Source organism: Ambystoma mexicanum, chromosome 9 (assembly GCF_040938575.1).
Source record: "Ambystoma mexicanum isolate Mex_15411 chromosome 9, UKY_AmexF1_1, whole genome shotgun sequence".
NCBI classification, from domain to species: Eukaryota; Metazoa; Chordata; class Amphibia; order Caudata; family Ambystomatidae; genus Ambystoma; species Ambystoma mexicanum.
In genome coordinates this window covers 1,028,050,538-1,028,067,980 of record NC_090931.1, presented here as the reverse complement: position 1 = coordinate 1,028,067,980, position 17,443 = coordinate 1,028,050,538, and the positions used below count along the sequence as shown (strand labels likewise).

At 47.4% G+C, this 17,443-nt stretch overlaps 1 protein-coding gene across 5 annotated transcripts in view; it reads right to left on the bottom strand.

The window, feature by feature from the left end:
• Positions 1-17,443, bottom strand: part of COBLL1 (cordon-bleu WH2 repeat protein like 1) — a 777,739-nt gene that overhangs the window by 704,413 nt on the left and 55,883 nt on the right. For 3 of the 5 annotated variants that reach the window (XM_069616308.1, XM_069616306.1, XM_069616305.1), the window contains exon 2: positions 17,364-17,414. The exons of the other annotated variants lie outside the window; for them this stretch is intronic. In XM_069616308.1, the coding sequence (XP_069472409.1) occupies positions 17,364-17,414 (51 nt within the window). The remainder of the gene's footprint in view (positions 1-17,363; positions 17,415-17,443) is intronic. 5 annotated transcript variants of the gene reach the window in all.

Below are 17,443 nucleotides of genomic sequence, written 5' to 3'. Positions count from 1 at the left end.
AATCCTTTCAGACGCAGCACGCTCAGGAGGATTTGGAGTTTTCTGGGGAGGAAGGTGGTGTGCAGAAAGGTGGCCAGAACAGTGGCAGAAGCATAGCCTTGGTGGCAATGGAGTTGTGGGGAGGTGAATTGAAGAACAAAAAAGTACATTTCAATAAATATCGAGAACGAGGCAGTCGTTAACGTAGTTAACAGGCAGTCGCCAAAGGACCAGAGGGTGGCTAGTTTAATGAGAGAATTTGTGCTGCGTTGTATGAAGTGGAATGTGGTGTTTAGAGCAACGCCCGTGCCAGGGAAGGATAATGGAGAAAAAAAAAAATCATTTTCATTGGCAGAGATTCTGTGGAATGGCACCAGGAGCGGACTGGAGCATGCATCGGATCCCGGGGGAGCTGTAGAGGATAGAAAAATGAGAGCACTGGCCTTAGTGGAGGGTTCGCTAGCCCTGGCGTCTAGGGCAGCATACAATTTATAATGGGGGAGAACGCAACTGGAAGGGCAGCAGGGATGCAAAGGAGAGAAGAAGGGCTGATATGATTAACTTTCTACTGGAGTGTATGGACAAGGGCTGGTTGAAGGCAACTATATCAGGGAAACTGGCAGGCATTGCTTTTTATGGGAAATGATTCTAAAGTTTTCAGCCAAGTGGCCGGGAGATGGCAAGCAGAACGTTGGGACGTTGAGCGCGACAGAATAGGAGGGAAAAGGACAACAGGAGACCGATCTCAGCGGCCTTGTTGGTTAGGTTATGTAAGGAGTTGGGGGGGGGGGTGTGCTGGTCAGCATGGGAGGGGTACATGTTTTCAACATATTTCACTTGGTTATTCTTTGGGGCATTTAGGGTGTGTTAGCTGGTGGGGAGAGAAGAGGTGAAGGAGGTCTAGGGTGGGGGGATATTAATTTTTCTGAGTCAGGTGTGGATATTAAAAATTAGGAGATCAAAGATGGACCAGAAAGGAAAGGGATGTTGGGTGCTGCTGGATAGGGGTAGTGAGGAGTTGTGCCCAGTGAGGATAGGCTTATTGTGGAAGGATACATGCAGGGGAAGAGAAGGGTTGGTCTTTCAGCACAAGAACGGGTCGGCAGCACAGGTTTTGGGAGTTATGAGGAGGGCTTAGGTGGCCGTAGGAGAAAGAGCAGAGTTTTTTGGAACTCATTCTTTCAGGATGGGGGGCAGCTTCGGAGGGTAGCAGGATGGGGTTATCAGAGAGTAAGGTTAAAAGTTTGGGGCGCTGCAGGTTGGGAAAGTACAAGGGGTACATCAGAGTTTGGAAAAGGGGCAGGGTAGAAATGTAGAAAAGGGCAAGGGGCGGGGTGAGGGATAGGGTTTGGAAGGGACGGAGAGAAACTCACAACAATTTTTCTTTTTCAGATGTGGCACGGAGGAGGGGCGAGTTGTCACAGATATGGATTGTGGACATTCAATCATAAAATGGGCAGGGAGAGAGGCGGAAAAGAGGATCTTTGGGACACAACTGGTTAGCAGCTACAACATTGCGTTAGTGCAATGGTCGGGGGACTTAGGTGGGTCCAATTGCTGCCCATGTTAGCGGGACTGAAGGAGCGCCATGGGGTTCCGGAGGGAAGAATAGTACACGCGCAGGATAATGACTTGGTAAGAGACACAGGAGTATTGTTGCTAAGGAAAATGAAAAGGGACCTTAGCTGGTTAAGGGAGATATGGTCAAAGGTAAGGTTGGTTTAGTCAAAGTTATTGCCGAGAAGAGTTTGGAGGAGGGTGGTGAATGAAGGGGCAGCTGAAAAGACAAGGAAGGAGATTAACAGGGAGATGGGGAAGTTTTGTAGTGCCGTGGGGGTGCAAGTGCTGGAGCACAGGGAAATAACCTATGAGGGTACATCTATCGGTATATGGAAACAGCTATTAGTGGATGCTACGTTGGCAGTGCAAGATATAATAAAAAGTTGGAAGTAGAGGGAAACCTAGATTAGGTGTGGGGCATAAAGAACACCTCAGGGGAGGGTTTTTCTGGTGCCGGGGACATGGCCCTTTGGAGGATGGATGGGGGAAGCACAATAGGGTAGTAGAGCAGTAAAGGAAGGGGGTGGTGCTGTTTACACGAATGGGCTACGCCGGGGGGTACAAAGAGGGGGTACATGTATTGAAGGAGTGGCGTGGCCGCGGGGAGAAAATGGGAGATAGCAAGAATGTAGGTTGAGAGGATTTTAAGGAGACGGAAGGGAGCAAGGGATAGGAAGGGAGGAATTTGAAATGCTTTAATTATTTAATTGTGGGGAATGGAAATTGTTTATTTAATTGTTTGGCAATTTGTTAAAACGGTTATGTTAGTCTGTAAGTCCAGGGAGCCGGGTTAGCGTTTCTTTGTGAGCTGTGGACTGTCACATTAAAGCAACCTTTTCCACTTTAAAGCGAGTCTGTGCATTTTTGTGCAGTAAGCCCAAAAGGCACAGCATATAAAAGCTGCTCACGCTAAATGAGCGTCCACAGCAGTCGTCATCAGGAGGTTTTACTTTACAAGTCAATTCACTGCAATCGGACATTCCACTAATAATATCCCTCCCCCCTTCCCGCAAAGGCTTCCCTTTACAAGTTATAGCTACTGAAGTGGGGCATCCCAGAATAACCAGCAAGAGACCACTGCCATTAAGGGTCCGAACGCCGAAGTGCACATCAGCCTAGAGGCGCAGACTTCAGTGACAACAATACACAAGATGGATTTGTTGTGGACCAATGCCCCACAAGTGGCCTGAATTTGCAGAGTTGTGCCGTTGTAATTTACTTTGCATTGAATGGTGGGGTTGTGCAGAGTGGGAAAGGTTTTCATTTAGAAAAGGTTTAAAGCAGAGCAGAATTTCTTTCCAGCTGGGTCACAGAAAATAATTTCAATGATCAGCCTTATGTGGATCCAGATTAGCTCCACGTAAACAAAGAGGAAACACATATCCATTACACGGCTGAAACTAGATTCCAAGAAGGTAACTAGACACTGCTAACAAGAAGTGTTCTCTAGTTCAAAGCAGAGGCGGGGCACACATCGAAATACTTTCTTTTTCAGTGCTAACGTTGTAATGTGACTGTCTCCAACACTTTTGTGGCGGTATTTATTTTCTTGAATTTTTTTTTCAAACTATACTCTCCCACTCTCGTGCCTTTTCAAAGATCTGCTTGCAGTTTATGGTGTGTATAGTAACTGCTGGACAAGTTGGAAAAGCACCAAGAGGCCATATGCCCTCCTCTCGCCTGTAGCTAAAGTCAGTCTCCTGGCTTAACACCTAGCCCTCAAAGTTGCAGCTGGGTCTATTCCTCTACCCAGACAGTTCTTGCATGCCTCATGCACTTCCGTTTATTCAGCCTCACATTTCCCAAAGCAACACAACGTGCGCACCTCCTATCAACACCCACAGATGTTGGGGTGAAGGACACCATAGGCTTTGGTTAGATTCAGGCGAAGTAGGCGCAAGTACCCCCTCTGATTATCCCCTTTCCATGATTTCCGATCAATTTATTGACCACACAAGGGTCGGGGCAATTGTCAGTGATGGGAGCTTGCAGGCATCCCTGAGTAATCACTATTGATCCTGCTTTTGAGTCATCCTGTTGTGCACCGATTGCAGTCTCCATCTCTGCATTGCTGAGGCTCTTCTGGTTCATTATTCATCAGCAGAGTTCTGGGGAAGTGTGACAAAATTACTTACCTACTCGGCCCCACACTACTGGTAAACCAGTATTAATTCCAAGCCTAAAGGTGACTTAAACAGGCACAGCCCAGAAGGTATACCTCCTTCAACTCTTTTGGTAAGGTGAGCCGAGGGAAGGCTATATTCTTCATGAGGGGTGCGAGATGGTACAGAAGCAATCGCAACAATAGTGTGGTGGTACTAAAATAAAAGAACGGCCAACCAAGGTTATACAAAAACAGGAACTTTAATGAAACTAACAAAAATGTACAAAACTAATAAAAACACGATTGGCCCATCCCTGCAAGGGAAAACACAGAGACAGAAAGGGGTCCTCTGGGCTTGAGACCAGGGTGCTTAGACAATGGATTTCACCAACAAATGTCTTTCAAAACGAGGAGAAGCAGGGCTTAAATGTCACTTAGGTCTTTTAAGGTGGGCCAAGAGGACAAGGCTTCTTCAAATACCTTATGATCTTGTCTTTGGGGCAACTGCATTGAGCCAGGCATTTCAACGGTGGTCAGTCAAAATCTCGAAAACAAAATCTCGAATGACAAAAAGCCCGAAAAAAAATCTCGAAAAAAAAAATATCGAATTTTTTATTTATTTATTTATATATGTTTTTGGGGTCAGGTAAGTAAAAAAAAGGGGTAAAATAAAAAAAAAATGAAAAAAGGGGGGTTGGGGGGGAACCCCCCATTTTGAAAAAAAAAACTTTGAAAAAAAAATTCGATATTTTTTTTTTCGGCCTTTTGTATTCGAGATTTTTGTTTTCGAGATTTTTTGATTCGGTATTATCACTATGAACCATGCAACATCATACTAGGTGTCTGGGTGCTTTTGGCATTGAGAGCAGTGAGGATGGGTTCCAACAATGCAGTGCAGTTCAGCAGAGGTGACAGCTTGAAGACACTGGGAACTGCAGGCGGTGTCGGGTTGGCACAGCGCTGCAAGACTCGTAGGCCTCAGCTGCAGAGAAGCAGAGATTTGCTTTCTGTGGAGAGCAGGCTAGGCCGGGTCACACAACATCAGTTACTGCAGCAGCATTTGCTTGGAGCTTGAAGGAGCTGGTGACCAGGTAGTGATATCAAGTTGGGAATGCTAGAAGACCCCGCTGGTTTCAGATGCGGGGATGGTGTAGAGCAAAACTTGCAGATTCAGAGGCGCTTGATAATAAAAGTCAGAGATTACTCTGATGGTTCCCTTGCAGCAGGTTGGAGGATGTTGAAGGTGTCCACACAAGTGTTGAGTTGGCCTAGAGGTGCAGGTAGTGCCACAAGTCCCTTTCATGTAGAACATCTTCTGGTTTTTATATGGCTTTTTGTGAAATTTTTTAGCAACATCCAAGAAGCCCAATAAGAGCTGTGGACTTCAATTCCCATAAACCACAACTACTGAGAGGAGGAAGAGCAGGAAGGAGTCTATGCAGAACAGGAGAAGCCTCATCATCATCATCGCCATGCAGGAGAAAGTAGCAAGGAGTAGCAAGGTGGAGGACATCAGAAGCTTGGCAGCTGCTGGAGTACCCGAGGCTCACCTAGCAGCATGGCAAGAGAGGAAGGGAGGTGCAACAGGAATACCTGAGGGACCACGGAAGAACTGGGAGCTACAGCCTGAGCTCCTGGAGGTGCGGTCGAGCCAGGAGGCAGTGTTCTCTGGTCCTGGCTACGGCGGGAAGCCACTGAGTGACTGCCGAGCTGCAAGGAAATGATGGGAGAACGTCCGCATCGTATGGGAAGCCAATCCAGTGAAGAGGCTTTGTTGCAAGGGCACGGCAAGAGTCGGGGGCACCACAAAGGACCGGTGAGTCTGCCCAAGGTTGTTGGGGACACCGGGGCGTACCGATGTGCGTGTGATGCAATGACAATGTTACTAGGTTGCGAATACGGATAATCTACCAAAGAAGTTCAATGCAGATAAAAGTCCAATTCTATTTCAAATATCTTACAAGAAGAATATTTTAATTCTGGCAAGAAAGTGCAACAAGAAACCATAAGCAAGTATAGGTGCATGAGATGCCAATGTGGGGGAAAACTGAAGCAAGTGTTACCGTAGGCAAATATGACAAGCATCTCAGGAAATGTGGTGATGTGATAAAAAGCCTACAGAAAGATTCCTGGCAGGGGAGTATAACAGGCAATCTGCAAAAGTTACCAAAAGACCTAAAGAAAAGCCAATATGGAAAGGTAAAGAGAGACTGTCTTGGAATGTATTGTTTGACCAAGTTAAAGAAAGACTTTAGGAAATCATTATCTGATCAAGCACATTGCGAGTCCAGGATAAAGACACAAAGGGTACCGAGGATCTGGATCCAGGGATCTTTCCTTGGAAGCTATTTCTGTTGGATTTATTCTTATATTTTTGATTGTGAACACGTTTGCTTCTATTCAGTCAAAGACATTTCCTTGCACCCTTTGTTGTTTTGTTTCTAGTGCGAGGGTCAGCTTAGAAAGTTTGGACACAAGGACAACTTTTACATCCCACCTGGAAGGAGCAAGTTATATTGTACTTGCGCCAGATACAGAAGGCAGATGGAATTTGTCTCTCTGCTGCATTGCAGAGAGAAATCAGTCTATTCAATGGTGAGTTTCTTTGTTACTTTCAGATGGTTCAGTGTGTAGCAGATGTGGTGACTACTGGTACTCTAGAGAGGTTAGGGTGGAGGATGACCCCAAGTAAGGCGGCAGGCATCTACAGTAGTTTGAGTCTGTCTGATAAGGCAAACCCTAATAGGAAAACTGAGTTAGCGTGGGAAGTGGATTGTGGGATCGTTATATCTCAAGATGAGTGGCCGAATATATGGCATAAAACACATCTTGTGCAGCGTCCACAACCCAGATGCTATATACGATATATAACAGAGCGCTCTATAGATCCTCTCGTCGTGCAAAAGTGGGCCAAGACAGTGCTAGTACTCTCTGCTGGTTATGCAGGGCAGATATAGGCACCCTATCACATATTTTATTGCAGGTTCTCAAATTCCTTCTGGGAAACCATATGGACGCAGATACTTTGCATTTATGGGTTGGACACTCGTTCACTCGGGCAGTACTGCTCATGGGTAGTGCTCAACCCTTAATCGATGGTAAGATATCCTGAAGGAAGCTCCTGGATGCCCATGTTGCCATAGCTTTTAAATTTGTAATGTGTAATTGAAAGAAGCTTTGTCATTTATCCTTGTGGAACCAGGAAGCGCACACACATCGATTAGAAGTGGCGATACATAGGAAGGTTAGCAAATCTGGTTCTGGGGAATGGCCTTAGCAACACTTTGAAGAGTTCCGTAGTGACCTGTGGAACGAGGGGCTTTAAAAGAACCCAATTGGGCAGGGAGTGCTGGACTTTCTCTAATTGGTTGGCCACGCAAGAGGGAATATATTGGGCAGGTCTTTGTCTGTTGAACAAGTCTGGCGCTACTGAGGAAATGCATATCACTACTCATTGTTGTTAGTCTTCCCCCTTCTTCCCTTGTCTGTCTAACCTCCTGTGCCTTATTTATTAGAGCTCATAAAAAGGGAAATGGAAAGGAGACCCAAATAACGTTCTGGCAAAATGGACTAGTGACTGCCGGTCATCGCTCCTGAAGATAGGCTCGACCATTGAGGAATTACTTTGCAATCCTAGTAAAGAAAAAACTCTGGATCCTTGATTGGATTATTACCATCGACGAAGCAAGTAAATACAAGCTACACCACAATTTGGCACAGGAGGTAAGAAGACACAGAAAGATACCAGATTATGTGAGAAAGTGCCTGGACCCAGGTATTTAAACGCAATTCTTAAGCATAAGATTGAAATTGTGCAAAACAAGGGAGATGCTTTCAATCAGAGCTGGGGGAAGTCCGGAAAACAAGACTTGCACATTTTGAAAAAAGGAGAAATCAGTGGAGGATGTATTAACCAGTATGTAAACTGCACCAATTTAACCAGAGGAAAGAACCCTCTTCTTTGGTTGTTTTCTTGAGGGATGCAAAGCTATGTCATCGGACAATTGGTGGAGAACTCTGCTAAGAGGTGACAAGTCATCACTGATAATAGCAGTAGGTCATTTCTTTTAGGAATTGTCTGAATCCACTGATGGAGAATTAACCAATTATTAAATGTTGGAGGTAGTGGGAATCACAGTTGGCACAGGATTCATGCTAAACGTATATCTGTTAAACTAAAACTGCATTTAAATAAAAAAGAATAATTGCTTTTTTTGTTGTACCCCTCTTTTCGTTTTAATGTGTGATGAGGTCCCATTTATTGAAAGGAGGGTACTGTACTGTAAGCATTCCCAATGTTTAGCTTTCTTCTTTTTAGTATTCTTCTGCTTCGCATCCTTCTGCAGCTCATCTACCTGATTCATCCATATTTTAATCTACCCCAGCCTGGTTATGATTGGTAATTCATAGTGTGGATTACATGCAACTATTGAAGAACGGAGGATGTGAGTTTGGCTCTGTTCGGGGTGCATCGCTGTGTTTATGCAGATACTTAATCCAGTGCAGTTTTCATTGTTCGGATCATTGATGGTCATATTTATTTATTTATTTATTTATTTGCATTTGTTGAGCGCACAGCAGACCGAAGGCATCGTGGCGCTTGTTACAGTGTTGCTTATACTTAGTTACATACAGTTCAGTCCATAGGTGTTACATTGGAAGAAATTATTCTTTGTTACATACATACATTGAGGAGCAGGTAACTGGGAGAACAGGGTTAGTTGAATAGGGCAGTTTTGAGTTTTTTGCAGAAGGAGAAGAGAGATGTTTCAGCTTTGAGGTCAGTGGGGAGGGAGTTCCAAAGCTTAGGTGCGAGGAAGGGGAAGCATATACCTCCTGCTTTTGTCCTGTTGCCGCGAGGTATCGTTAGTTGATTTGTGTATTGTGATCTGGTCGGTCTGGTGGATTGAGATCTACATAATGTGTCAGATAGGTATGAGGGTGCTGAGAGGTTGATGCATTTATGAGTGGTTGTGAGAATTTTGAAGGATATACGGTCCTTGACTGGGAGCCAGTGAGCTGTCTTCCTAGCTTGAGTGATGTGGTCTCTTTTCTGTATGCGGAGGGCTGCTCTAAGAGTGTTGTTTTGAGTTGTTTGGAGCCTAGATAGTTTTTTTTTTTGGAGGTGCCGGCTAGGAGCGCATTACAGTAATCTAATTTGGCTCCTATGGTTGCCTTAGCTATGGAGAGGCAGTTATCCTTAGTTAGGAATGGTTCTATTGCGTTGATAAGTTTAGTACTCAATGCGGAGGCCGAGACTATGACGCTGACTTGTTTGTCCATAGATAGAGTAGCGTCTATGTGAACCCCCAGTGTTTTGACTGAAGATAATACTGGGATGACACAGTTATCTATGTTGAAGTTGAGGTACAGCTGGGTTGAGGTTGAAGAGTGTGGATTTCTGGCCTAGAATGAGGATTTCGGTCTTGTCCCCGTTCAGGCAGAGGCCGGTGGTAGCCATCCAGGCTTGTATGGTGGAGTAGATTTGCTGTAGGGTAGTGGCGTCTTGATAATGCCCCGTCAGCAGAAGGAGAACCTGTGTGTCGTCAGCTTAATTTGTGTAAGTGATCCCAAGTGAATCTAGTTTATCAAAGAGACGCTTGGTAAAAAGGTTATAGAGCGTGGGAGCAGTACAAGAGCCTTGTGGGACACCACAGTGGATGATGGAAGGTGCTGCATGAGCTGTGTTAGAGAACACTTTCGTAGCTCTTCCCCTTAGGAAAGAGGTTACCCAGGACGCTGCATCCTTAGAGAAGTGCGCAGCATGCGTCAGATGACTGGTAAGTGTGATGTGATCTACCAGATCAAATGCCGCAGAAAGGTCAAGGAGAAGGAGGAGAGCGGGCTTGCCTTTGTGGAGGATGTTAGTGATTTCGTTTTTTAGGTCTAGAAGGGCGGTTTCAGTTCCTTGCCCTTTGCGGAACCCAGATTGTCTTTTTCCTAGGATCGCGTTTGATTCAAGGTATAGTTGAATCCATTTGTGGGCAGCCTTGTCTAATATTTTCAGGAGGAATGGAACTGTTGTTATGGGTCGGTAGTTACTGGGGTTAGCTGGGTCTAGCGTTGTTTTCTTTTTTTAAGAGAGGGCGCACCCATGCCTCTTTAAGGCTATCTGGGACTATGCCCGTTTTGAATGAAGCATTGATGAATGCCGTGAGAAGAGGGGCGAGCGGTTCTGCGCAGTCCTTGATTTTAGGGCGCAGTCCTTGATTTTAGGGTGGCACACATCACCCTTACATTGTGAAGGTTTGAGTTGTCTGAGGATGTCGATGACATCGGCTTCTGAGATTTCGGTGAATGCGAATTTGGGAATGTTGCTCGATTTTACCTTCGGTTGAGTCTGTACATGAGGGCTTTGCTTAGGTAAGGTATTGTAGTGGTGTGATATCTTATTTTGGAGGAGGTTTATCTTTGCAAGCATGGCCGATTGTATGCCTGTGCACCATGCTTCGTCCTTGACGATCTCATCAGGGTATGTGGGTGGTACAGTTAATTCTCTAAAGATACTGAAGAGTTCTTTAGAATGGGAGTTGGCAGCGGAGATACGGTGGTTGTAGGCTTCCGATTTAGCAATGAAGATGGCGTTTTTGTATTTTTTGGCTATGGATTTGAAGTTGCTTTTCGTGGTATCACAAGGATTACACTGCCAGTTTTTGAGTGCCTGGCGTTTGTCTTTGCACAGAGTCTGGAGTTCCTCTGTGAACCAGGAATTGGAGTGGAAGGATTTTTTTTCTTTTTTGTTTTCCAATGGGGCAACGGTGTTAACAGCCATGGTAATGATGTTCTTGAATATTTCTGCGAGGATGTTCGGGTCAGAGGAGAAGGGGGGCGCTAGGCATGGCAGATTAAGGTGTGCACTGACATTGTCCGCAGTGAGTTTTTGGGCACTTCTGGCTAAGGTCACCAGTGCTGTGGTAGGCACTTTAGTGCATAGTGAAACTGGGATGTCCAATTGGAGAAAGTTGTGGTCTGTCCAGGGGAGGCTAGTATTGGAGGTGATGGCTGTGTTACAATTATGGTCTAAGATCCAGTCTAGGATACGTCCTTTTGCGTGAGTAGGCGCAGTGATTTTTTGAGAGAAGCCTAAGTCATGGAGGTCTTTGGCTAGCGATATAGCAGTTTTGTTCTTGGGGTCATTGAATCCTAGGTTAAGGTCTCCTATAAGTAGTGATTTAGTGGATTTCTTAATATTGTTTCCTAGGAGGTGATTGACTTGACCTATGAACTTGGCGGTGGGGCCAGGTGGTCGGTATATGATATGAATATTTATTGTGCTGTTTGGTGAAAGTGCTAGCTTGATTGATAGAATGTCAACATTCCCTTCCTCTTGGTGGGGTATGGTTCTGATGGATAGTGTTTCTTTGTGAATAAGGGCTACCCCCCCTCCTAATTTGGCGATCCTGTCTTGTCTAAGGATGGCGTACACTGGTGGTAAGGCTAGTGTGATGGCTGGGCCGGAAGCTTCGTTGAGCCAAGTCTCTGTGATGGCGAGTATGTCCCAGTCTTGGGTGGTTATTAAGTCATTTACTTCTAAGGCGTGGGCATTGAGAGAGCGTACATTGATTAACACGCACTTGTATAGCGTGGGGCACAAGTTCTTCATAGGTAGGGTAGGAGAGTCTGACTTGGGTGCGGCGGTGTGTTGAGAGTAGGAGTTGCCGCTAGATGTGGTATATGTTGGCTTAGTGCTGTGGCATGAAGAAGTATTGTCACAGTAGTGGCGTTTGTTTACTCTGATGGTGCGTGAGCTAACTCAGCATGATGGTGCGTGAGCTAACTCAGCAGTTTCTGTGTGGTATGAGAGTCGGGGTGGCATAGAAGTGGGTGAGAAGGGTGCGTGATCCGAGTCTGACCAATCTCAGGCTGAGGTTCGGCACCAGTGTGACTGTTATGTTTTGTGGAGTGTGTGAGGGCTTGGGCAGGAGGTCCATAGTGATAGGACTGGAGATGTTGTGATAGTGGTGGTTAAGATCTACGCTAGGGAGGTGAGGTGTGGTCATTTCAGTAAGTAGTGTGCTTGGTAGACATGTGTAGAAGGGCAGGGAGTACATGCTGTAGGTGAGTTCGCTGAGCCGTAAGTATGTGGGCTCTAGGATGCGTATGTTGCTCATAGGCAGGGAGTATACATGTCACAGAACGGGCCACAAGAGCAATCGACACAGTATTGGGCAGAATGGGCCACAAGAGCAATCAACACAGTATTGGGCAGAATGGGTCACAAGAGCAAGCAACACAGTATTGGCCAGAATGGGTCACAAGAGCAATCAACACAGTATTGGGCAGAATGGGTCACAAGAGCCATCAACACGGGATGGGAGTATTGAGCACTGATTGTATTAGATGCTAGTGTCCGATGACGTGGTGAGTGGGTTTTATGGTGAGCTTAGAGGATAAGCGGGGTGACTTACGGTTATCGTGCCTTCAGTATAGATAAGACTGTGCGCGTCATGGTCCATAGGAGTCATGGGGGTCGGGTGCAAGTGTTCAATCGTGAGTGCCTCAGTTTGATACTCAGCAGGACAAGCAGGGGGATCACGAGTTCAGCTGGTAGTAGTGACGAAGACTCGTCGGCTGGTAGGGAGAGGCAGCGATAGGACAGCGTCCCGCGCCGTAGCGCAGTGGCAGACAGGGGCAGACAGGCGGGGCCTTTGGCTCACGGGCCTTAGGCTGCTTAGGGCCGGCTTCCGCCTCCGGTCCTTGTCACTGGAGGATATGCAGATGTGGTTGCTAGGCAACCGAAGTAAACGCTCCGTGAGCGTTGGTTGTGGCGGTTATCTTGCGTCGACGCAGCTCGTCGGCTTTTTCCTCGCTGATGGTGGCCGGATAATGTGGACAAAGGTGCCACAAAGGTGCAGGCACTGGCGTGGTGGGGGCTTCTAGCACGAGCTGGATGTGCTCAAGAAAGTCGGGCTGGCGGGCTGCCGAGCTTCGCTTCAAGCTGCTCCTGCAGCCTGGTGCGACGCCGGCACCCGATGCTGCCTGAGGGAGGGTGTAGCAAGGCTCCTGCCCATGTGGATAGTGGGCTCAGGGCCAGACTCGTGCTGTGCTTTTCATATTCAGCCTTATGCTTACATGAATTACATGGATTATTTGAATTATACGAATGTGAATTAGATGAGTTATATACATTAATTAGATTGATTGATTGATTGATATTTTATTTCTATCGCGCTCTTACACAAGTGTTTCAGAGCGCGACAAGGCAAGGGAGGGGAACAGGGGAGACCAAAACAGCGATCTTACTAGGCCCAGTGACATTGAGAATGCGCAAGTGCATGGGAGAGGGGGAGGGGAAAAGTGAGTAGAAGGGGGGAGAAACAGATGAGAAACAGATAAATAACAATAAATAAATAATAAAGGCAACAAACAGTGGTAATGCAGCCAGCAATTTGCAAGTGCTAGGTTTAAGGCAGCAGACAGGGTTGGTCCGATAAGTGTAGGAAGAAAAAGGGGAGGCTGTATGGGTACGGATACAGACCCCAGTGCAAGGGGTGGCCCGGAGGCAGTGCGGGAGGGTGACAGGATGAGCAGGTACCTGGGCCCAAAAGACAGAGGGTGGCCAGGTGCACGGTGCCAAGAGAGAACAGATCAGCAGAGGAAAGGGGGAGCGAAGGCAGAAGAAAAGAGGAAGGTCTTGAGGTGCTTCCGGAACCTTAGATGGTTCTCCTCAAGTTTTAGAGTGGCAGGGAGGCTGTTCCAGAGGGAGGCCCCAGCCGAAGACAGATCCACCCCGAGCTCGTTTCTTAGAAAAACGACTGACCCTGAGTGAGTTGGAGGTAGAGGAGCGAAGAGCTCGAGAGGGGAGGTATTTGCGGAGGGGTAGCTGAAGGTATTTTGGACCCAGGCCCCAGAAAGCCTTGTGGACAATGCAGAGGGTTTTGAATTTAATCCTTGCATCCACTGATAGCCAGTGAAGAGATTTCAGAGCTGGAGAGATACGAGATCCCAGGGCTTAAGGCCAAGGACAAGTCTCGCTCTGGATTAGTTGCAGAGGGCGGAGAGTAGAGGCAGGTAGATTTAGAAAGAGGCTGTTACAATAGTCCAAGCTAGATAGAACCAGAGCTTGAGATACCATGAGCTTCTGGGGGAAGGAGAGGAAAGGCAGAGTACCTCTGAGGAGGTGCAGTTGGAAATTTGACTTTTTAGCGACCTCAGAGATGTGGGCGGAGAAGGAAAGGGTGGAGTCAAAGATGACCCCGAGGTTCTTAGCCTCACAGGTGGGGGTAGGAGGAGGGCCAAGGGAGCCCGGCCAGAGAGTGATGGGAAAGGATGGTCAAGGTGTGCCGATGAGGAGGATCTCCGTCTTGCTGGCATTCAGACAAAGATCATTGGCGGCACACCAATCTTGAATGGCAGTTAGGCAATCAGAGATGAGAGAGGGAGAGGAGGTGGCAGAGGGCAGCCTGAAACTGAGCTGACTGTCGTCAGCGTAGCACTGGAAATTTGAGCAGAAAATGGCAATGCACTGGGCGAGAGTTGCCAGGTTTTGGTTGAAAAGCCAGGGCGAGAGGTTAGACCCCTGGGGAACACCACAGGTAGAGAGGAAGATAGATGAAAGGAAGCACCCAAGTTGGACCTGGGAGGGTCGATCTGAGAGGAAAGAGGTCAGCCAGGCCAGAGCCTGATCAGTGATAAGTTTTCACAGAGACGGTTGAGCAGGATGGTATGGTTGACCGAGTTGAAGGCAGAAGAGAGATCGAGGAGGATGAGGACAGAGGGAATGTTAGAGTCAAGGTTGGTGAGCTGGACAAGAAGGATCAGCTGTGGGTTTCTTGAGAAGAGGATGCACAAAGGAGTGCTTCAGAGGGGAGGGGAAGGATCCAGAGGCAAAGGAGTGGTTGCAAAAATCAGCAGGGGCCGGAGTGAGGGTGTGAATGTGGTCCTTGATGGTTTTAGAGGAACAGGGATGAATCTGTTTTGAAGAGGCTTTCATAGATCGGACTTGTCTAGCAACCTCGTCAGGGGTGAAAAGAGGAAAGGACGAGAAGGATGGTGGGAGGGTGGCTAAAGGAGGGTCAGCAAGCACAGATGGAGAGGGAAGAGGAGGAGCGTGGGTGGAGAGGGTGGACAGGATGCCCTGGGTTTTTGAAATGAAGTGAATGGCAAAGGCATTGCAATGAGCCTGGGAGGCAACAGGAGGGGTAGAGACTGCAGAAGGGTTGGCCAGCTCTTTTCAGATTTTAAAGAGTTCGGCCGAGTTGTTAGATGCCGCAGAGACACGAGCTTGAATGTGGACTCTCTTCTTGGTGAGGACAGAGAGTTGGTATTGCCTTTGTAGCAGGCGACAGGCCAGTTTGTCAGAGGATGAACAGGAAGTCCTCCATTTCCTCTCAGCTGCCCTACACATATGTTTAAGTGTAGCTAGGTCAGAGTCATACCAGGAATTGCACTTGGCTTTGGACTTCAAATGGAGCCTCATGACAGGGGCAAGAACATCAAGCGTATCAGAAATTGAAGAGTAGAGCAGAGACAGTGCTGTATCAGGATGAGAGACAGTCAAAGGTGGAAGGTGGGGGGGGGAGTGGTGGCAAAAGCCTCAACTGACACACGCTTCATGGGCCGGATGTCCGAGAAGGTAGGTGGCAGTGTTGAGGTAGGCTTGGCTTGGGGGGAAGAGAAGGAGAGATGAGATGAGGGGAGGGGAGGGAGTGATCACTCCAGGAGAGAGGAGTGGTCAGAGGGATGGAGAGGGGGAGGTCAGAGGAGATCAAGACATCGAGTGTGTGCCCTGCAGAGTGAGTCGGGCCAGAGGGGAGGATGGACAGGGAGAGGGAGTCACAGAGGTCACGGAAGAGTACAGAGGAGGAGCAAGGAGAATCTAAATGTATATTTAGGTCACCAAGGAGGAGGAGTTGAGTGGTAGAGGCCAGGAGGGAGAAGGAGAGGTCTGCCCACTCAGAGAAAAATGAGGTGATTTGACCAGGAGGCTGGTAGATGGTAACCACAGTAAGAGAATGTGTAGGCGAGAGAGAAAGCCTACAGACAAGGCATTCAAAAGAGAAGTAGGTCTGAGTGGGAATGATAGAGACAGGAATCCACTCAGGAAAGATCAGGGCTACCTCCCCCGCCACCGGAACGGGAGGATCTGGGTGCTGAGAGGATCTTGTAGCTATCAGGGAGGACAGTGTCAAAGCTCGTAACAGAGCTGGCCGTGAACCATGTCTCAGTAAAACCAAGGACATCAAGGTCTAGTTCTTCAAGGAGGTGGCAGATGTCAGAGGAGTGTTTGACGGCAGAGCGAGAGGTTAGAGTGGCAATATGAAGAAGGTTGCCCGCCTTAAAGACCTTCCGGGGAGGTGTACAGATCAGAGGTATGCCCTGCGGAGGAGAAAGAGCCCTAGGAGGGGCAGAGGAGGAGGAGGAGAGAAAGGGCAAGGTAGCCAAGGGGGGAGAGGAGGGGACAGCAGGAGATGAGAGGAAATTGATGAGGCGATGGAAGCGCCTATCAAAGAGGAGGAGATTGGCCTGAGGGCCTTGGACCATGACAGTGCCATTTAGGTAGACATTAATGATGACTTTAGAGGAGTCGAAGGAAGCCATGAGAACTTCCCAGCGAGTGCCACCATTAATGGGAGAGGAGGAGATAGGACAGAGCACAGAGATCATATGAGGAGTCCATAGATCTGGCGAAGGAACGACAAAGAGGATGTCGGTAAGGGTCTGTCTGGCGGAAGCATTGGAGTAGGTGTCGGCGATAGAAGACCAGGATTAGAGGCCAAGATATCCTTTTTGAACTTCTTCCTACCAGACTTAGTGAGAAGGGAAGGATAGTCAATGGAGAAGCAGTTGGAGAAGGTAGGAGAAACAGAAAGCGCCATTGGGGTGGAAGTAAGGAGAGGATGGAGATACTGGGGGGGGGGGGGGCTAAGGCAGGTAGGTGTGAGACAAAAGAGAGTGGTGAGGTCACTGGGCTGGCAAGTTACAGAGAAAAACAGTATACAAGCAAAATACAGAGAATTTCGCACTGGGCAGCAAGATATGACTTTTATGATCAAAGCAAAAACAGCAAGATTTGACTTTTAAGATCAAAGCAAAAACAGCAAGATTTGACTTTTTCAATCTTCGAATCGGATGTTGGTAAAGGGTTTAGGAAGCACTGCGCAGCAAGATGACAACATGGGAGCAACAAGCAGAAAGAACAGTGATAGTCAAAGGCAGTAGAAGTGAGTCCATAAGGAGGGAACTAACCCATAGTTCTGGAGGTGGCAAAGTCAAGGCAGTCCGGATTTCTTAGAGGAGAGAGGTGGCCGCATCATTGTGGGTAAGGTGCAGAGAGGACCCCAATTAGCGTTCTGGAAGCGGACAGGGAGCAGACAGGGGCCTTGGAAGTGGGCCTTTGCAGAGAGGGCCGGCTGAAACCTGCCGGTCCCTGATTGGATGGAAGAAAACACTCAGCAACCAATGGGAGTGCAGCACAGGGAGAGGTGATTCAGCACAGCCTGTCTACACAACAAAGAAAACCACGGCAGCCATCTTGGAAGGGCCAAAAACAGTCAAATAAGCAGCAATAGGAGGAAAAAAAGAGTGCTTTCAAAATAGCAACGCAGCTGCAGGTATTAAAAAGCTCAGAAAATGGCTGCACGATGAAAATGCCAAAAAAAAACAGTCCTTTCCAACAATATTATGCAAATTTCCTCTATTTTTCTTTTTTTTCAAATGTCGATTTTTCAGGTTCAATAATTCCCCAGGAGGTGCAGTAATGCACAGAAAGTGCACCTACCTAATGGAATGGGAATGGTCAGCAGCCAGGCACAAACTCCACAGATGTGTTCTATAGACAAATAAGAGGAGTTATATGAA